This window comes from Brienomyrus brachyistius, chromosome 22 (assembly GCF_023856365.1).
Source record: "Brienomyrus brachyistius isolate T26 chromosome 22, BBRACH_0.4, whole genome shotgun sequence".
NCBI lineage: Eukaryota > Metazoa > Chordata > Actinopteri > Osteoglossiformes > Mormyridae > Brienomyrus > Brienomyrus brachyistius.
The window spans coordinates 12758936-12779879 of NC_064554.1; the positions used below are offsets into that span (position 1 = coordinate 12758936).

At 49.9% G+C, this 20944-nt stretch overlaps 2 protein-coding genes across 6 annotated transcripts in view; one reads left to right on the plus strand and one right to left on the minus strand.

Moving 5' to 3' along the window:
• The first annotated feature begins 1580 nt into the window (after positions 1-1580).
• Positions 1581-3101, plus strand: ndufab1b (NADH:ubiquinone oxidoreductase subunit AB1b). Of its 2 annotated transcripts, XM_048990511.1 has the most exons (5): positions 1582-1791; positions 2160-2282; positions 2380-2467; positions 2666-2753; positions 2912-3101. In XM_048990511.1, the coding sequence occupies exons 1-5, from the start codon at positions 1600-1602 to the stop codon at positions 2913-2915; spliced, it is 495 nt and encodes a 164-aa protein (XP_048846468.1). In that variant the 5' UTR covers positions 1582-1599; the 3' UTR covers positions 2916-3101. The 2 variants fall into 2 exon arrangements, with proteins under 2 accessions (XP_048846469.1, XP_048846468.1); XM_048990512.1 differs by lacking the exon at positions 2912-3101 and having other exon boundaries at positions 1581-1791; positions 2666-2866.
• Positions 3102-3682: 581 nt separating this feature from the next.
• LOC125717502 (trinucleotide repeat-containing gene 6A protein-like) overlaps positions 3683-20944 on the minus strand; it is a 37793-nt gene continuing 20531 nt past the window's right edge. For all 4 annotated transcript variants that reach the window (XM_048990507.1, XM_048990506.1, XM_048990509.1 and 1 more), the window contains exons 3-23: positions 20367-20450; positions 17498-17792; positions 17242-17289; positions 14213-16768; positions 13041-13226; positions 12775-12938; positions 12576-12653; positions 12442-12493; positions 12213-12334; positions 11870-11980; positions 11512-11676; positions 11031-11117; positions 10309-10726; positions 9660-9791; positions 9366-9527; positions 9129-9269; positions 8818-8925; positions 8517-8726; positions 8369-8436; positions 8152-8291; positions 3683-7997 (exon numbers count right to left, since the gene is read on the minus strand). In XM_048990507.1, the coding sequence (XP_048846464.1) occupies positions 7640-7997; positions 8152-8291; positions 8369-8436; positions 8517-8726; positions 8818-8925; positions 9129-9269; positions 9366-9527; positions 9660-9791; positions 10309-10726; positions 11031-11117; positions 11512-11676; positions 11870-11980; positions 12213-12334; positions 12442-12493; positions 12576-12653; positions 12775-12938; positions 13041-13226; positions 14213-16768; positions 17242-17287 (5304 nt within the window). In that variant the 5' untranslated portion in view covers positions 17288-17289; positions 17498-17792; positions 20367-20450 and the 3' untranslated portion in view covers positions 3683-7639. The remainder of the gene's footprint in view (positions 7998-8151; positions 8292-8368; positions 8437-8516; positions 8727-8817; positions 8926-9128; positions 9270-9365; positions 9528-9659; positions 9792-10308; positions 10727-11030; positions 11118-11511; positions 11677-11869; positions 11981-12212; positions 12335-12441; positions 12494-12575; positions 12654-12774; positions 12939-13040; positions 13227-14212; positions 16769-17241; positions 17290-17497; positions 17793-20366; positions 20451-20944) is intronic.

The window sequence follows — 20944 nt, forward strand, 5'->3', positions numbered from 1 at the left end:
ATTGTACATCGAGCAAAGTCAAATGCTGCCCTCTGCTGATTACTACAGAAATACGCAAGCCGCCTAGCTCAGTGGTTCTCAGTCGGGCCTCGGGACCCACTGCCCTGCTTGTTTTCCTGCTATCCCTGCCCCACACACAAGTCCCAGGTGTCTTTCAGTTTCTGATTGACTAAATACACCTGATCCAGCTAATCAGCAGTGTGTGGAGCAGGGAGAGCTGGAAAACAAGCAGGGCAGCGGGTCCCGAGGTCTGACTTTGAGAACGACTGGCCTAGCTCAGTAAAACGTCCTTCTTTACTACAGCAGGGGTCTCCCAAACATTTGTACAGTTCAACCTACTTTACAAAGTAAAATATTTCTGCTGTTGGTTTCAATTAAATTTCAATACTGATGAACACAACCAGAACTGACCTTTTGCTGAAGGTGAAAGTTAGACTTTGACATTGATGGATAAACATTTTATGAACTTGTGTGCACAAATAATTGTTTTTTTCATTGATATAATCTATTTTATTTTATTTGAAATTTTATATTTATCTTTTATTTGGTCAAAGAACTAAACCAGGAAAAATAAAACAATTCATGATGAATTTGTAGTATTGTTAAACTATTCTATTGCAATCAAAATATAGAAATTATATATCAAGTTTGTTTTAAAGGCATTGAAATTATCATAAACAAGTGCAATGTGAAAATAAAGCTTAAGTCTTGTTTTCCAAATATATACAACCCCTGGCAAACATTATGAAATCATTACACTTAGAGGATTTTTTTTGTTTACTTCGTAGCAAATAAAATTATTACAGATATACCATGAAAGATTTTTTGTTTGATAGCTGAACATTCTGGCTATGTGAAATGTATCTCAAACAAACTACATAGATATATATATATATATATATATATATATATATATATATATATATATATATATATATAGAGAGAGAGAGAGAGAGAGAGAGAGAGAGAGAGATTTTATTTATCTAGTCGGAAGTTTAGGACTAAATAGAAGTACTTATTTAATGTCTCAAAGAAGTACCTTGCGATAGGCTGGCCTCCCATCCTCGGTTGTTCCCTGCCTCGTGCCCATTGCTTCCGGGATAGGTTCCGGACCCCCCGCGACCCAGTAGAATAAGCGGTTTGGAAAATGAATGGATGGATGTCTCAAAGAATTTCACGCCGCCATGCAGGTTTGATCAACAGAGTACTCATTGTGAATTTTTTAGTTTATGATTCCATAACTTTTTTGCTTAACATTGAATGATTACGTCATTTTCTCCTCTACTTGATCTGCACAAAATTGTTCCATTAATTAACATAATTTAATTTAAGGTACCCTTCATGAAGCTAGAAAGTTAAACAATTGCACAAAAATCGTGTTGTGTCACATCTGGTGATTTATTTGCTACAAAGTGAAAAAGCTGGGCGAACATCCTTCAAGTGCGGTGATTCTATAATTTTTGTCAGGGGTTGTTCCTTGCCCTCAATGCATTTACAGGCAACCCTATCCATGCGGAAAACTGGGTGACGTCATCCAACACATGCGCACTCAAAATCACCTGGACTCCGCCTCCGTGTTCAAGTACGTCTTTGCGGTGCATGCTGGGATCGCCCGCTGGTGTCACAGTTATGGCGTCCCGTGTCCTGTCCCGATGTGCTCGCGTCCTCGCCCTTAGCCGGCCCTTGGTGGCGCAGTGTCCGCAGGAAGCCGCTGCGGCGCTCCGGTTGGCGCGGAGGCCGCTCTCCGCTCTCTCCTACAGTCGGCCCAAACGGCGAAGCGACCAGGCGTGGGTAAGTCCGGAATGACGGCGAAAATCCGCCGTGGCTGTGGCCTAGCGTTGCAGTTCGCTCGGTGACCTACCTGTGTCTTTCCAAAAAAAAAAAAAAAACGGTTTGCAGCATGACCTCTGCACTTGTACTGCCGAATAAAATAAATGACCTCAGGCATGGAGCTTAGCTGGCGTGCAAAGTACATTTGCATGATGCGTCTTTAATTAGGCGTCAAGGATAACCGGACGGGAAAGTGTGTTTTATTTTAACAGCGGTGTAGTAGTAGTTAGTCTTACCAATTGTCTTTGAAAATGTGAAGGTCTTGCAACAGGGCTCATATCGGTGCCGTCACATGTTGTAAGTTTGCTTGCACTCTAACTCCTTTGCAGATCTCGGGGTCTCTGGTGCAGCAATGCCGACAATACGGAGACCTGCCTCCCCTCACCCTCGAAAACATTAAGGACCGAGTTATGTACGTGCTGAAGCTCTACGACAAGATCAGTCCAGAGAAAGTAAGGGACCCGGTCTTCGTTGTATTTGTTATTCCTGGAGGTGTTGGATTTGCAGTCTGAAATGCTCATCTCAGCCACGGGTGCGGCATGTGCTCAGCTTCAGGTGTCTTCTCACTTCATGAAAGATCTGGGCTTGGACAGCTTGGACCAGGTGGAAATCATCATGGCCATGGAAGATGAGTTTGGTGAGCATGCTGTTATGTCTCTTTTGGTTGGATGATGCCTGCTTCTGTTTCTTGCCTTTTAGTTAAGTGTGTTTAAGATGGTTTTCAGGACCGACTGCAGTGGGTAGTTTTGTTAGGATTCCTGAGCCAGTGCACCAAAACAGGAACGAGTGTTCTGACTTAACACCGATATTGGTCCTCTTTGTGTGTGATGTGCAGGGTTTGAGATCCCCGATGCAGAAGCAGAGAAACTGATGACTCCAGAAGAGATCGTACAGTACATAGCCAACAAGAAGGATGTTTACGAGTAAGCATAGCTTGAAGAGCCTGTCTCACCTGGGCCATCTTGACCTGTCCAGCACTGGGTGTCCCAGGAAGCATGGGAATCCAAAGATGAATAAACTAACCCAGAAATATGTAGAGCTGGCTGTCACTTTTTAATGATCTTGCTCCACCTCCCCGCAGGTAAACCCAGCCCCTCGTATGTCCCAAGATTTCATGAAGACAAGGATTTTGTTTCTCCTTGCGTTGACGTTGCCCTGTCTCTTCCTTTGTGCTGATGGCTAGTGTGAAATGCCTCATCTCTTGTACACACTGTATTTAATTGTAACAAATGTCCAAGGTATTGGTTGGAGAATTAAACTGGTTACATATGTTTTTTTTGTTTTTACCGCTTTATTCCTGATGGTGGGAAATTGGCTCTACACTAGATCAATGATTTTGCCATGGTGGCTTTATGTATATCGGTACTCTTTTTGCCAGTGGTATACAATTTCATTGAAATCGTTAGTGTACATGAAGATACACTTGCTATGATGAGTAAGATGGGGGAGGGGTCTAATTTTGAACCTGGAAAACCATCTGGCTTAGCTTAGGCAGAGTAACCATTTTTGCAAGTGTGCATTCAAACAGCCGGTAATTAAATGTGCACAGCTGTAACTAGGGTGCAGTATAGACAGGATATGCTATAACCATGATGTGTACATGATGCAGGGAAGGCTGCAGTATTACAGAATCTACACAGTTTTAATTTACCATTTTCTGTGGCAGTGCTGCTTACTTGGAAAAGGCCAAGGGCTAGTAAAGATGTAGCCCCTGCCATGCCTTTGCCACAGTGAGAGCACAACCACTCAGCCCAGCACTGGGATTCCAGTCGAGGAGTAGCTGCCTGGGCTGGAATCTGTGTCACGATCACTTAACTTTGGCAAGAAAGAAAACACATGCGCACAAAAGGGAAGATGTTCCCTTATTGGTTTTATTGTGGGTTTGCACCAAATTTCTACAGCTTGGTATTTGGACACAGATCAGCATTGACCTCTACAAACAGTTCAGTCTACTAGCATAGTCAAAGACTGGACATCTAAGCTAAATTGCCTTACATGTTCATTAAAGGGTGCTAAAAACAAAACAAGCAACAAAAAGGGCTGGGGGTAAGACAATATAAGTGGAAACATTCATCACACGACAGTTTCTACCTTGCATGAGACTCTCTTTAGTCAATTTATGCCATTACAAATAAGGATTGTCCTTCAAAAAGTGCAGTTCACCCAAGGTAATTCGCAGATACCACCCCACCCCAGGAAGACACACCAGCGTAAAAGGTACTTCCTGTTCATTTAAGTCTGTAAAATACATTGGTTCTATACATTTATTAAACAGTCTATTAAAGCAGTGTGCATAAGACCAGTGAGTGAGCAAACGTAATTTGATATACTGCATCTTTATATATAAAAATTTGGATTTCCACAACCCGCTTGACTTGGGGGGGGGAGGGGGGGGGGAGAAGAGAAATTAAAAATGCTCCTTATGCTACAACTGGCCAATATTTTCACCACATACAGATCAATAATGGCACAATATTCAATGATGTCTGACTCATAGCTCCAGTTTCTACCGAAGGTCTGAGCACATAGAGCATACATACTGGGCAGAGAGGCCTTTAACTTCACACTGCATAGACTCGGAACGTCCCTCGTTACGGAGGCGGACTCTACAAAGCAACATTTGTGTATTTCTTTATGCTGGTTTTGCTAAAGCTTTTTTTGGGGTTCAGAATAAGACAGCAATGATCACAGTATGTAAAGTCGATTGCTTAGCACATTGTAAAAGATCAGGGACTGTTGAAAAAGACAAGGGTGTACTTCTCACAAATATATATATATATATTATATATAAAAAAACCAAAAACAATGACATTCTCTGATTACAAAAAGCTGAAAGTCAGATACACCCCGCCCACCCAGCTCCTCCCTCCCACTGCGGAGGATTGGTTAGCAATTGCATGTGTTTTACCCCCGAACGGCCATCTTCAGCTGACAGAGCATACATTGTCCAGCTTTTATGAGTAGTAGTATAAATTGACCCCCCCCCACCCCACCCAACAATTTGGCATGACAAGTTCTCACATATCCTCAGTGGGTTCTGTTACACAATTAAAAAAAAAAAAAAAAAAAAAAACAAAAAGCTCTAGGTAGGTAAACATGGGCTGAACATGAAGTTTACAGAAAGCCAGAAGGCAAAAAGTAGGCAGGAGCCACTGGCTTTTCCTCAAACTCCAGCAACATTATTGACAAGCAGCAATCTGGGAGAAGGGAGACTGTCCTGGGGTCTGTGATACCGAGCCAACTCAGGATCAGAGCGAGGTGTGACCCGCGGACACACACACACACACACACACACACCCTAAAGCTTAAAGAATAGGTGTATCCACACACACACAGCTCCTCTGGGCACAAGACACTGTACAAGTTTGGGGATGGAGGGGGGGGGTCATCCCCATATTTGTTAAACGGGGTAAATGGGCATTTGCTTCATAGTAGTAATGGGAGCCATGGACAAGAACAAATACAAAAACACAACCCACAGAAGAGCACGAGTCAGAGCGGTAAAAGCAGATGAAACCCTGAATGCTCAACACATTACGTGAGAAAGAGCCGGAAGGACACAATTAGGAGACGGCAGAGCCTGGGAAAACTCGCCACCTCCCCGCGACTGTGCCCGTCTATTCAGGAGCACACAAATACAGTACGATGTGGCTCATTCCACATGAACACCAAGTGCAAATCCAAGGCTTTGTCCGTCTCACCCCTTCCACCCTGGTTAGTACGATCCACTTCAGGACAGAGTAATGCAGGACCCAGAATTAATTATGATTCATTTAATGTTTCAATACTGGCATGCAACTACAAAATCTGGGTAATACTCAAGGTTCTGTAAAACGGCTAGCCGGTCGTAACAACTTAAAACCTAAATGAGAATATTTTTTAAATAATGTAGCAATTAAAAGAAAAAACAAAACAAAACTGGGGCACTGACATTTAAGGTCCATGGTTGAGCTTAATACATATACCTCCGTTGTGAAGCACCTGAATGTGTGCATCACAATAACTAAACCAATATTGCAAGTATCGTCTGTTAAGTCTTCTATGTACAGTATTTAAAATGTGTTTAGTCATACTACCAGCGATAGATTACATTCACCACTGTTGGCCTACTGCCGTCTCTCAGCTACCGGCCAGGGGTCTCGAAGTAGCCTTACCGACAAGGTACCGGAGCAGCCGAAAGACACGAGGCGGCGTCATTATGGGTAAGGACCGACCTGCAGACGTTACAATCATATTCTATCTGTAAACAGTTAAAAGCCACTTGACAATTTGAAAATCAAGGCAATGAAATGTGATAGACTTCCGTGTGACTTTTTGGAGAACATCTCTGCCGCAGGGACAGCGAGAACTGCACATGGCGCATTGAGGTGCCGTGACGAGCGCGATTCTGTACGCCGGCTACTTGGCTACAGGATGCATAGTTGTCGGACCATTTCCGACGGTCACAAAGGGCGAGACGCGGGGCGGCAGCTCATCTCGTCGAGCCATCGCCAGGCGATAAAAAGACAGCATGTCGGAGAGCAGTATGTGGGACAGATCCGGCTTAAAGCAATTATTTGGCGGCAAAAAAAAAAAAAAAAAAAACACACGCGTATATACATGCACACACACACACACACACACTCACACTCTACAGGGCTATACATCATGTCAGTGCTAAAAGTTGGATTATCCTACAAGGAGTTTCCGCAGGGAATCTGTGCATTTCCTGAGATCCATGCTCATAAATGTAGCAGACGAGAGGAATAGATTAACACAAGAGGAAGAAGGAAGGTGAGGAAGGTGGGGAAACCCCCCCCCCCCCCCCCCACACACACACACACACACACAAATGGCCGAACACTGATTAGTATTCCCAGAGATAGAAGGCTTTGTCTTCATCCTCACTTTTTTTTTTTTTTACTTTATTTTTTTTTTTTTTTTTTTTTTAGTTTTTGCATTATTTGATTTTTTTTTTGTTTAACTTTAAAACGAAGGAAGAGCAAACACTTTCCCTCTCACAGGAGTCTGTAAACAAGAGGGCCCAAGAAGGGCCCCCCAAATCAATATGAAAAGCCTGCCCCGATAGTGCCACCCCCCACCCCCCTCCCCCAATCCCAAGTCATGTGGCTACAGTTCACGTCGCAGAGCTAAATTCTTTAGTTCAAACACAAAACTGGTGCAATACTTACTCCTCGATAGCAGGTAATCCTATGTCAGCATTTTGATCGTTGAAACTCCACAATACCACAATAAAGGTAGGGCGTACGTCAAGGCATAGTACAGCGTACACGATTTTCTGTTTTTTTTTTTTTTAAAGAACATCCTTGAGTAAACGACTACGCAGGAGCGGACGGCCCCCCTCAATATTGCAGATTATACAGAAAACCCACATTCAGTGCAAAAGTTAAAAGCTCGTTCTCCAACGTCGTCAGCAAAAAAATGCAACACGCAAAAAAAAGAAAATTAAAATGGAATTCAAATTAACACGAAACGAACAAACAAACATTAACCGAACTTGTCTGAAGCCTTTTTCCACGCATGAAGACCACTACCTGGAAGTGGAAATGTATTCTTTCACATTATAATATTGGCCTGCATGATTCAAGTATTGAAACTGATATGTTTTGGGCTAAAACAAAGTGGAAAGATGTGTAGAAAAGCGCAACTTTTTCCTCTCTCCACAGGGGGACCCCGCCATCTTGTAGCTGGGAGGGGGTTAGGGTTAGGGTTGAACTAGTGCCATTGGTCGCATTCGTAACGCTATTATCTTAGCATCGTTGTTATTGTTATGGTTAATAGTTGTTAACGCCGAGGTCACAGTTCTGTGTCACATAGTGTCCCCACCCCCTGCCAGGTGGTCAACGGGTAGGAAGGAGCTGAGGGGGGAGGGGCTGGCCACCCCCCGGCTCTCACCTTCCCCGGAGTTCCCCCACAGGCTAGCGGAATAGGTTGGAGCCCCCCAGAGGGAGGAGCCCTGGAGGTCCCCAGTGGTGCTCCAGTGGCCGGCGTCAGAGCGACCGGGGAAGGCGTGGGCACCGTCCATGGGGCCGGCCCGGGGGGTGGGGGGGGCACCCAGGGACTGCCAGCTGGGTGAGGCAGCCATGGACTGGCCTTGTGCAAAGAAACGGCTGACCTCCTCTTCACTAGCAAACTCAGCAAGAATGGTAGTGTTCCCTAAAACACACCTGTGGGCAAGGCAGAGGTGGTCATGTGGGTATAAGAACCGGAGAACGTAAAACTTACAAAACGACAGGAGGCCATTGGGCTCGTCAAGTTCGGTTGGGGCAACAGCGGCGCGGTCGGTTAGCTTAGCCGGCAGCTGAGACGGGACGAACTTACATGTGCAGCGAGATTTGTGCCTTGGCCGCCTCCTCCTTGGAGCTGTAGCAGACGACGGCGTTACCGTGGGGCAAGTTCAGGTGGAATGTTATCAGAGGGCCGTGCTGCATGCACAGAGTCCGCAGCGTGGAGCCATCGATCTGCCGCAAGGAAGCATAGGTCAGACGCAGTACTGTGTGACATCACCACACCGCCACACAGGGTGACGGAGACTGACCTGAGGCGTGAGATTTTTCAGAATAAGCCAATTTGTCCGCGCTGAGCTGCTCTCACTCCAGCTTGAACCTGAGGACCACAAACAGGAGTGGATAAGCAAACAAACGGGAAAAGGTGATCGGACGGTCCGGATCCACCGCCCCACTCACCGGGGGTGAACCTGGAGTCGGAGCTGGCCCAGCTGCCGAGGCGGAGCGAGCTGCCGTCCCAGGATGAGGGCTGCTTCTGGCCGGTTAGGCCGGGCGGAGGGCGGGAAGGCGCAGTCCTGGTGAGCAGGGGGACCTTCCACAGCTCATGGGCCAGGGAGGAGCTGGAGCTAGAGCCGGGCGACCATCCACATTTGGAGTCACTCGTTCTGGCTGCAGTCACAGAGAGACAGAGGGCACGGTTACAGCACCGGGTGGTGGCCACGTCCCGCTACACGGTAGTCAGATGGCACCCTCTGTTGACCTGAAGTGCTTTGTGCTGTGCTGTTGAGGGAACCGCTGAAAGTGGAGGCACGAATGGATGACCAGGCACTAGTTGAAGGCAGCGCGGTGTTCAGAGATGAGGTTGGCCCTGGGAAAAGAAGAAAAACGTTCACCGATGCCTCAAGACGCGCCAGTGCAGTATGGGTTCTCTCAAAAAATGAAACCAGAGGCTCTGAAAGCCAGACGCCGATGGCCATTGACTCAATTGGCATCAAATAGGACAACCTTTAGGTAGAATCTGAGGATGTGGGGATGTCACAACTATTGGAAATGGGAAACAAGTAAGCATACCACTGCTCCTGTCCCTGAGGTGATCCACGTCCCGAACAGTATAGATGGAGAGGTTATTAATCACACTGCCAGGAGTGATGTAGGGGTCGTTTTCGGGGTCGATGTTTGGATATCCTTTCCAGGGCTCACCAGGACGGAACTCTGGGGGGGGGGGGGGGTTATGGTTAGGGTCTGGGGGTGCCTTTCAGTTGACTGTCAACGTGACATAAGACAAATGTAGTGAGGAAAGGTGCCCACCTAGCGGCCAGTTGGCATGGCTGGCACCATGAGGGGATTTGGCACGGGAGGGCCAGCCGTCCCCCACGGATCCAGGCGGGCTGACGGGGGAGCTACTGCCGTTTCTGATGTCATAGGGGATAAAGGGGGGGTCCTCGCCCCTCAGCCCAGAGGAGAGAGTACCTGTGCGTGCGACAGACACCAGGTTCATTCAGGCGGCACTGGAATGGAGGTCAGATCTCCAGCATAATCAGGAACTACAGACAGCGTGGGTGGGGGGGGGGGGCGAAAGGGAGGCGCAGGGGGAAAACACACCAGATTTGCTGGCGTTTTGATCAAGCGGCGTGTTCACGGAAACGTCCAACGCAGTCCATTTCTTCAGGCGACTCTGCTGCGGCTCTTTGAAACCCAGATCCAGAGTGTTTATATTCAAGTTTGAGTTCAGGCCTGGAGGAGGGGAGGTAGATATTCAGCTGGGAAATGTCTAAAAATCAGTCAACCCAGGTAACCGACGGCAAGGCAAAATGTCCTAGCTGCTGCTAGCACGACGAACATGCCGAGAGTGTCTCCCCCCACTCTGCATCAAAGCGAGTGGGCAGCATGTGACACAGGAGATAAAGATACGGACTCATAAGCCAACCTCTTAACCTAAACGGTTCCAATGAAAACGAATATCTATTTATGACAGGGGTGGCCAACCTTACCCCCGAAAACCCTGATGTGTATGCGGGTTTTTGGGGTAACCTTTAGGTCAGCTGTTCAAACCCAGGTGTGAGGACTCTCCAGCCAGTCAGTCCTCTAATCATTAATTAGGGAGTTACAGCAAAATCATACATACACAATGGCCCTGTTTGGATAAGACAACCTCTGATTTAACAGAATAAAAAGCCACGGCTTGCTGGGCCAAGGAAGGTCAGGGTTAGACATTCACTCCTGGCCGCCGAAGCACAGGAGGCGGACTCACCTTTCGCTGACACAGAGCTGCCGTCGAGGCCACTACCGGTCCTTCTGGATCGTGTCTGGAGGGGCGAGTCCGGCCCGGCGAGGCCGTTACTCAGGGTGGGACTCAGAAGCCCATGTCCATCCGGGCCAGCTGTGACCTGCGGGGGCTTCACTGCTTGTTGCAGCAGCGCCTCTGCCTGCCTCAGGCCCCCATGGGCAGGGAAGCTGTTCAGGGAGAAGCTGGAGGCGAAGGCACCCAGCGTGCTCTGCTCCCTCGGGGGGTCGGGAGCCACAGCCTGGGGAACCAGGCTCTCCAGGTAGGTCTTGAGAGTCGGCTGGTTCAGAAAAGCTGAAGCTTGAGAGGAACTGTGCTGCTGTTTGTGCTGGGCCGGGTCCAGGTGTCTTGGGGGAAGCTGGGAACAAGGGCCCAGAGGCCGACCCTGTGTGTGTGTGGGGGAGGGGCTTTAAATTTACTTTTGAAAAATTCTATATGGCTACCCTTCTCCCCACAATCTGCTTATTATATTATCATTAATTTTAATTCTTATTTCCTGTAAGCACATTTTCATGGTATTTCATGTATACATTGTACTATGCATGTAGTATTTGTTAATTCCTTCTAGGCTTGAATGCACTTTGGTCAACTCCTGATTTTTAAATGTGTTACACAAATAAATGACGACCTCAGATTTTTCATGCAACATTGATATTAAGCAAGTTCACCCAATTTTGCAAAGATCCTACCTGTGGATCTTGCTGTTGCCGATTCCCCACTAGCAGGTTTCTCTTCTGCTGCTGCTGCTGCTGTTGTTGCTGCTGCTGCAGGAGGCGCTGAAGAGCAACAGATCCAGACTCAGTACCACCAAGACATGGACTTGGGACCAAAAGAACACCCTCATTCACAACTACAATGTCCTGCCTTCTGGTGAACAGAACGAAAAACTAAGGTCAAAGACATCTATGAAGAAATCCTTTTGCCTTTCATTCATCAATCATTAAAAACATTTACATATGGCCAAATAAGTAGCCGGCCAGAAGGGGGCAGCAGTGTGCCAAAGAGGGGAGACCAAAGCTACAGTCAAAGCTATCAGCTGCAGAACTGCAGCGGTCGGACATGCCATGCTCTGACACCCAAGCCTTCTGTGCTTGATTTAAGGGTGGTTTTGCCAATACAATTCAGCCTAAGTGGGTGAAAAAAGAAAAAAAAAGAAAAAAACAGCAGTACCTGCAACTGGGAGAGTTGGTTTAGCTGGTTCAGCTGGTTGAGTTGGTTCAATTGGTTCAACTGGTTGAGTTGGTTCAGCTGGTTGAGCACAGCCAACTGCTGGGGTCCGAAGAGAGGGCCTAAACCACCGTTGCTAGGGGGGTATTTCAGCAGTGACGGAGGGACCTGCCAAGACGAGGCAAGTTGGCCAAGCAAGCAAAACTAACGACTCTCCTGAAAGCATCTTGAATTGTTGCCAGAGAGGATTCAGAAAAGCAGTGCTGGCCAGAAGGAAGATTCAAATCAGAGGGCCAATCACTGGACAGAATACCACTGAGAACAAGCAGAACCCAGGTTAGCTGGAGGGGGGCTGGATTACCTGAGAGGGGAGCAGCGAGGGAGGCACCTGAGCACGGGGTTGTGCTGGCGGCTGCTGGGAGCTCCGGCCGTGCGTCATCACATGACCTCCCCCGAACGCAGGACCGACATTCTGGAGGCGGAGAGATAAGCTTACTGGCTGCACACCAACTGACACAGGCAATGTTAATTATTCGACCAATTAACTCGGTGTTAGAAATAAGTATGTCAGGTTATGCCGCTAGGTCAGCATCACGTGAAAAGCGGTTGGGGGGGGGGGGGGGAGCGTGAGAGATGCCACACAAAAAGCTTAGTGGTTATACGTTAAGTTGCTGGGCGAATCCGTGGTGAGACCTCAAGCTGACCTTGTCAAAGTAAGGTCCACGGTCTGTTGAGGGCTCCTTGCTCACTTGGTGTCGTGAGCCAGCACCTCTTCCCATCATGCCGCTGTACTCCGTAGGATCTGCTCGCTTGTCCATCATTGTCCCTGAAAAACACCCAAAGATTACCACCCAGGTCACCCATCTCTAAAGCTGTTACACACCTCCCCAGCACACTTGAGGATTACACCCAAACCCAAAAAAGACAACTTACCTCCAGGTACATCCATCTTATTGCTAGGGAGGGCTTCTTCAGGGCTGTCTCTCTGTAAACAGACAGAATGAGTTTTCTTCAGCAATCAGCTAAGCCCCACCCATCTCATAGATGCTTCACCTGCAGATACTTACAGGGAAATTAATGCTGCCGAATTGCTTTGCCATCTGGTTCATCCAAGTGTCATCGGTCTTGCTGGCCCCCTTGTTAAACTGTGGGGTTTGGGGAGAGCTTCCGTTAGACTCTTGCATAACAGAACCAGGGCTACCTTCCAGTCCATGGAGAAGCTTTAAACCTAAGGGTTACTCAACATCAATGGGACTGACACCACACCTTTGGAGGGGCCTTCTTCATATAAGACCAGTTCCCAGACTGGTTAGTCTCCTGGGAGGCGTTGTTCCACATCCCGATCTCCACGTGGCCCTTGTCCTCCCAGGCCGGGCGGCTCGTCGCAGGCCCCTGCTCAGCACCCCAGCAGTCTTGCATAGGTTTGGGCACTACGATAACCAGGACCGAGATGCAATTTCATTTATGGTTCATGGGCAACAGAAGTGGTTTTTCTACATTAAGGAGCCTCCAGTATCCGCCACCCCACTCACCAGATTTGTGCTGCGACTGCTGCCCCCAGCTGCTAGGACCTCCAGCTGACTCCTCCCAACTCGACCCGGTGTCCGCTGGCTTGCCCCAGGCTGCTGTGCCATTGTCTACTGAGACCGGGGGACCAGTCGGAGGCTCTCCCCAAGATGATTCACATTTCGGTGTCCTTTCGTACGGCTCCCCCCACCCTGCAGACACAACAGTACTTCCAGTAGGTACGATGTAAACTTGCTACAACAAACTCACGTACAGACGACGTCCTACTCAACACTCCCGTTGAAACACAACCTTCTGCAAGTTAGAGGCCTGGGGGAGCTGCAAAGGGGAAAGAATCCTGAAGTGTCGCTTAAAGTAATGCTCTAGTCAGGATGTGAAACTTAGGACAAAGATAAGATCATGGTTACCACAGATGATTAAGAAATGAAGTAAATATAGAGCAAAACAAAGCAGGGGAAAGGTCTATGCTCAAGTACTAAAGGCTGCCTCACTACTACTCTCTTCATGAAGAACTACCACAGCATTACATTAGATCCTCCAACATCTTGAGATGTTGCACATACTCACATGCAGAACGCTTTACTGGTTCACAAGTACACAGGCCATGCAGAATAAGACCTTGGAGCACTGCTAAGCCAATGTTAGGCTAAAATATTCAAAGTTGTAAGTGCAACAAATGAACCTGGTTGTACAAATGTGCTTATGCCTGATACTTCTGCCCACCTCAGCACTACAGAGGACCTCTTTCCACTTTCACCGTCCAATGCATGCTCCAAATTCCTGCTTTAAAAATAACTCCGTTCATGGGTATCCTGCAGCTCAAGTTGCAGGCATATGACTGCAATGTCAGCTGGGAGGAAACTTTAGCCTTTATTCTGCACCTCTCTTAAAAACACCACCCTCGTGCTGTGTGCTGGAACTATTTTGCCATCGGAACAATATTTTCGGAATCAAGTCAGTCAGTCATCGTTACACCTGCAGCAAACAGCGGTTGCAAAATTTTGTTGGCTAAACTTTGAACAATGTGCTTCCCAAAGGGGGAATGCACATGAGGCCTTGAATGGACACAACTAAACAGCATTAGGAGCATTCCAGAGAAATGAGGTCAACCTTATTAGAGCTACCTAAGATTAAATGACAAGGGCCACTGAGCACAAGGCTAAGGAGGGAGCCTCACCTGAACTGAAGGTCTTCTCTTTCTCTGGGAAGGAGCTAGGAGGTGCCTGCTGTGGGGTTGTGGGGGTCCCTGTGTCACCCCCGGCACCGGAACCCCACAAGTTGACGCTGCTGGAGTTGTACTTGCTGGGGTCACCCCAGGCTGACGTGCCGTCGTCAATCGCCATCTTCCGACGGATGGACTCAGGGGAAGGCTCCTCCCAGCCTGTTGGCCCATCCCCCTTAGGTGGTGTTGGAATTGGCCCAGCGAGCCAGCCAGAGGGTTTGTTGTTGCCAGGAGCTCCAGACGGGCCGGACGCGGGTTCCTGCATCTTGTTCCAGTCTGGAGAGCCATGTGTGGTGGAATCACCTCCCCAGCCAGAGGTGGACTGGTTTCTCTTTCCATTCTCGATACCTTTACGTCGAATTGTACCAGTGCTTCCCGACTCACCCCAGCCCTGGTCAGTCTGCTTGGGGGGCTCACTCCAGCCCTGGTTCTGGTCATTCTGCTTAGATGGCTCACCCCAACCTCGGTTTGGGTCGCCCTGCTTGCTGGGCTCCCCCCAGCCCTGGTTGTTCTGTTTAGCGGGCTCATCCCATGCCCGGTTCTGCTCGCCCTGCTTAGTGGGTTCACCCCAGCTCTGGTTCTGGTTGTTCTGCTTGATGGGTTCACCCCAGCCCCGATTCTGCTCGCCTTGCTTGGAAGGCTCTCCCCAGCCTGTCGGACCATCATTCTTGAAGGGGGCACTGCCTGATCGATTGCTGCGATGGCCCGACTCACTCCATCCGGAGCCTGAACGGTCGCTGTCGCTGTCCCAGCTGCCAGAGCCTGATTTCTGGGGCTCCACCCAGTGATTCATCTGAGAGCTCTCCCCACCCCACCCCTCGGGTCCAGCTGACCAGCCTTGCTTCATCTTCTGAGTACCGCACCATGACTTGTTCTCCTTGCTCAAGCCTGCCGACGGCCCATTTCTGGCTGAACCGTCTTCCCAACTGTCCTGTCCACTCAGACCTTTGGCACCCCCCCATCCCGAGGCAGATTTCGGATCCTCCCATCCAGCTGAGGCTGTCGAGCTGCTGCCTCTGGGGGTGGGGGCGGCCGCCCGGCCCCCCGTGCCAGCATCCGGCTTTTTGTCAGAGGTGACGGCCGCATCCCAGGTGGTGTTCTGCCGGACTGGTGTCTGACCCCAGCCATTGTTAGATAGGACCCGGGGATCAATGTCAGCCGGCGACAGCATATTCTGCATCAGTCCTGAAGAGTGGTTTGCCTTTTTGTGACCGTTGCCACCATGAGCATCCTTTTCTCGGTCCCCGTGGCTGCCAGTGCTACTCTCAGCACTCCCTTCGCTGCCCCCTGCTGGTCGTGACCATGTGCCATGACCCTGCTGCCCCACGGCACCGAGGGCATCATCCTCAAGGGACTTCCAGCCGCCTGTTCCCTTCTTGTCTGCATTGTCGGTGTGGTGCCGCTGTCTACCACCGGGCATGGAGGTCCACTCCCCGTTCGAGACCCTGGCTCCAGCGTTGGACGAGGAAGACGAAGATGAGGATGAGGAGGACGTACTCTCCCAGGGACGAGGGGCTGTTGCAGGCCCAACGCTGCCACCAGTGCTCCAGGTCATGCTCTGCGAGGCCCTGGGGCCAGAGTCCCACCCCCCATTCTGAGCCCTGGAACTGCTGTCGTCGTCACAGTTACCGAAGGAGGCAGCACCGTGAACAGCAGGGTGAGCCAGGCTTGCTTTCACAGTGTCAGACGCAGCTGGGTCTTCCAGGACAGAGGGTTTGTCACTCGAGTAGGTAGTGCCTGTCTGCGCTGCCCACACTACACCATGAGATCCACTGTTTCCTCCCTTGCCGCTTCCAGGGACAGTGGAGGAGGTCCGGAATTGGGCGGAGTCGACCCCGGCACCCGTGTGCCATGTGGAGGGTTCGTCCATTTCCAACGAACCAGTAGAGTTTGGTAAACTGGAGGTCACGCCGTTAGTAGTGTTGTTTGGTCCGTTCTTTTCAGTGTTAAGGTTTTGAGTTTGCCCACCAGTGGCACCAGCGGCTGCAGGCTCAGGGCAGTCTTCCTGGAGCGACTCCCCCCAGACTGAGGGGTCTGCTTGTGCGGCACCCATCAGCCCAGCACTCTGAGAGATTGACCAGGCACCGTGGCTGGCGTTTGCGTTCAGAGTGCCTCCGCTGGCTAAGGCCTCCACTGGGCCCTCGCACACCCCCACGGCAGGGCTGTGTGTCACACCCCAAGTTCCCCCAAGGCCTCCATTGCCAGCGTAGTCACTGCCATTTGCCACTGTGAAATGAGACCCGGGCCCGTGGGCCTGTTTGCCATTGCTGCCATCGCCCTTGGCAACAGTCGCCCGGAGATTCTTCTCTGAGCCCGAGCTGGAGGCGGAGTCGCCATCCACACACTCCGAGGCCAGATCTGTGTTGCCGCTGTGGATCGAGGGCCAGACCTCTCTGTCACACCCGCCTACGATGACGCCACCACCCCAGGGGACGTCAGAATCGCTTCCTGGGGAACCAGAGTTCCACAGGTGATTCTCGTACTGGGTGCCCAGGCTGCTGTGAGTCACATCTGGTGGAAGAGAGGCAGAGGGGGCAAGGTTAAGGCAAAGCGGGCAAGAGTCCGACACCACAGCACAAGCACGGACGATGCAGGGACATCAGTGGTTTCACTGTCGCTTTTCACCTCTCCAGTACCAGAGGTAAACCTGTAGGATTGCACATCGGCTAAGCTTGAGGAAAGGTCAACCCCGCTAAAACCTATTACATCTCACTCCAGTGGTCGTACTTTTGTCAAGTTCTTCCAACGCTCATGCCAGCCTTAAATTTCAGAAAGGGACAGCAGACATTGCCAAATACCGCAAGTTGGCTCTGGCTGACGGACAACAACCTAAGCAACTAGCCGACACCAGGCCACCATCCGAACTTCGGGGGGATGGGGGGCGGGGGTGGAAAAAAAGAAAAAAAAACTTGTACTGATAGAGATACTGATATTTCAAGAAAAGTTGAGAGGGGGGCCCTGGTACACAGAAAATAATAGTTCACCTGTCTGGTTTGGGGAGTGGCTCACTGAGTCTCGGATAGGTGCCATGCCTGGGGAGAAGACAAAAAAAGAATGAGAAGTACAAAACAAGGAGGACGTCACGGACCTGAGAAACCATTCAAATTCTATACAAGCCGGATGAGCGATGACATCACAACAAAGCCAAATAAAGATGCAACATTTCCTAAAAACCTTCTTCCCCGATTTAGGGAACAGCAGGGCTCTGGGATGCCACTGGCACTCCTACAACAATGATACCTGTGTCCAGGAGGTTCTCTGAGAGGGTGGGGTCTGGGACCTCGCTGGCCGGAGGTACGCCCCCCAACTGACCAGAAGAGAGCCGTGCCCGGGTTGCCAGGGCACCGGCGAGTCCGGCAGGACAGGCTATCCGTGTTCAGCAGCTGTCCCTGTTCACGGCGGCGGTGATGACAGAGACACGGCGGAGAGCCGGGTGGGGCACACTTGGCATCGCTGGCGGTGCTAGTCGCAAGGAGGGAGCCGCTGTGCGGGCAGGAGAACTGGGTGAAAGTCGCAATGGACCTGTTAAATGGCACTGCAAAAAAAAAAAAAAAAATATTTAAATCCTGAGGTAAACAATAATAGGAGCATCTGCAGGGCTGACAGCACCAGGTCAGGCCCCAGGGGCAGGTTTGTGGGCACACCAGTCAAGCAAAGAGCTTAACCTAAACTGCCCCAGGAAACACACAGAATGGGTCCAAGTAATAAAGCGTAACAGTTCACATGGACGATGGGAGCAGGTCACAGCTACGAGGAGAGCAAACTCTCCATTTGTCCAAGAGCGAGTTGGCAGGATGCATCACGGCCTCACGTTTCGCGTGCCACCTCGGGCCGAGCCGGACGCAGGAAAAGCAGCCCGGTGCCGATGCCAAAAAACAAAAGTGACACTCAGTGTGTGTGCCGGAGCCTCTGGGCACATTACATGCAAACATCGGAGGCCCAGCCAATGAGCTCAGGACTAGTTAATCAGCCCCACTTCCCACCTTCCCAGCATGCACCACAGCATCTCTTCATAGTGCCTGTGAAGACTGTCAACTCACCCCACCAGTGACATGCAAGAAGCTGCAGAAAACGGAGGCGGGTGGGGCAGGCAAGAGGTGAATAGCGCCCCCTTTGTTTTTATGCCGAGGGCCATGCAACGAGGGCATTCTCCATAGCCACATCACCTCAGGAACACAAAATGGAGAGACACTGTTGTCTTTCTAAGCGAGCAAACCCCTGCCAGCTCCTGCGGTGACTGGGGTGGGGGCGGGGGGATTCAAGCAGCACAAAGAGGAGGAGGAGAAAAAAAAAAAAAAAAAGGCAGAAAAAAATGGTATCGGAGCTAGATGGACAGACTGTCTTGTTGCCGAGGGCAGTCTGAGTGCAGGACTTTCGTGGGGGACAGGAACGACGAATGTTCATTAGCCACTTCCTGTTTGAGCATGACAGGCCTGCTGACTGCAGGATGACAAGTGACAGGAAGCATTGCCATCATGCTACTGCACAGCTCAAAAACTGCTACTTAAAAATTACTATGGGGGTTGGGGGGCAGGCGAGCAGCACGCTCAATGTTTAAACTCCTTGCTGCGTCGCCAAGACAGTGGGGAAGGCGGGGCTCGCGGCTACAGCTGCAGCAGGGTGACCTCATCGCCATTTCATGCAAAAGGACACAGAGCGCTCCTCCACTGACTTGTTCATGCGTGATAAAAACCAACACGTCTGCAATTAATGGTGAAAACCCTGAATGACCAGCAAGGCTAAGAGATGCGGCCAGGTGCACACAGACAGATACACAGACACACATAAGCATACACATAGTGACATCGTCGCCCAAACAGCTCAGCAGAAAGCTGCCCAAAAACATCAGCGGACAACTCGGGGTGATGTTCCTTCAAAAAGTCCTGGGGGCAGCTTTCCCACCCCATGGCACGGCCCGAAACGAAAACCCTTCAGGGACCCTCAAGAATAAAACACATTCAGAAAACGAGACTGAATGAGCTTTGCTGTTCCAGTACATCTCAGGCTGGGCGGCAGCCATGCTGTGTCGCCAGCGATCTCTGCTGCACATTCTGCACACAGAGCCCTCATCAACAACCAACTCCCCTCGGCACTGCACAGCCCCAGGCCGCCACTGTCGCCAGGCAGCAGCCGCACAATTTGGTAAACACACTCGGGCCTCTGTGCCGAGATCAGACGCCGCACTGACAGCTTCCTGAGAAAGCGTTCCCCGTCCGAGCTCAGGACACTTTCCAGCTTGTGGTGTGGACGGTTTAGGGAGCGGAACTGAAACAGCCACCTACGGCAGTGGCTACTTAATTCCTGAATTTACCAAATCCGTAGTCTCGGCACACGGCGGCAGACCGCCACACTGGCTTATCCGGTTGCATACGGAGACCAGCAGCAAATAAGTACAACTATGGCCAGTTAGTCTTCTGTATTCAAGAGCAGCGGATTGCACTGGACATCATGCTCAACAAGCAACCAGCCAAGGGGGGAAATGGCACCTTTTGAAAGTCAACTATAAAACTAATGTGACAGTAAGGTTCAAGTCAAGATGGATTTAATCAGGATCCTGCCTCCCCATCTGGCAGCCCCGGTACCAGCTACAAGCGTGACCACCCGCCTTCACTCTCGGCGAAGAGATGCAAAGGTACAGCTTTGTGTACTCCGAACAACTCATTGCCAAGATGGAAGCTACCATGGAACACAGACACCCTGTTTTCATCATGGGCTCTCCTGTCAACACACCAGAACGGATCACCCAGAGACCAACGTCTGCCAGCAGTGGAAGAGGTTGAAGCCCAAGTGCACACGAGATGAAACACAGGGCATGAAGACCAACGCCAAACCAGCTGTCACTAAAATGAGTGAAGGATCAAACGGTGTCAGACACTGGAGATTTATTCTCAAGCTCAGCATACGCACCACATATCCTGACCCTTAATTCAGGCCTTGCGTCTCCGCAATAGCGGAAGGGCGAAGAATGACACCGACATTTTAACACAGTACAGACACACCATCCTCGCTAGACCCCATCCACGGGCAGGTAAAACGTATTCAGTGAGATCCTTCAAATCCTCTCCGATTAGCAGGAAGGACTACAAAACCCGGTACCTTCACATCTTACCTTCAAACCAGCTTCTTTTCTCTCTGTGTCGGTTTCGTCCTCCCCGCTTCCATCAACAGTATGTCCTCCTCTTGTGCAGGGCCCCTGAACAGGAAAAACCACTATTAGCTCAACAAACAGGCCTCATTTTCATGAACCTTCACCTTCTGCTCCAATCCATTGCCACATCACCTTTAGCCAAGACAATTAGCAAATGGGAGAAAGCTTTCATTAATCTCCTTAACAGTTTATGCTGCTGAATTACAAAGATAAACAGCAACTACAGGGAAACAGTAATATCCACCATTTCAACAAATATCCTTGCTAAAGTCCAAACCAATGCACACAGTGACCAGTAATTCAAACACGGTCCCTTAAGGGCCCCAAACTTCCATAAAGCAGGTTTTACACAAGATGTAAACATACGTGTTGATTGCTTAAACTCAAGGCCCAACACGCTACCTTTATGCACAGTGACGCACTGACATATTATTGGGTGCATTTGTCCCATGTCAGTGCCAACATTCCAGAAGGAACACGAGCTGCTAACCCTCCATGCCAAAGCTGACAGGGGATACCAGAGGATCTGCAGAGGTATC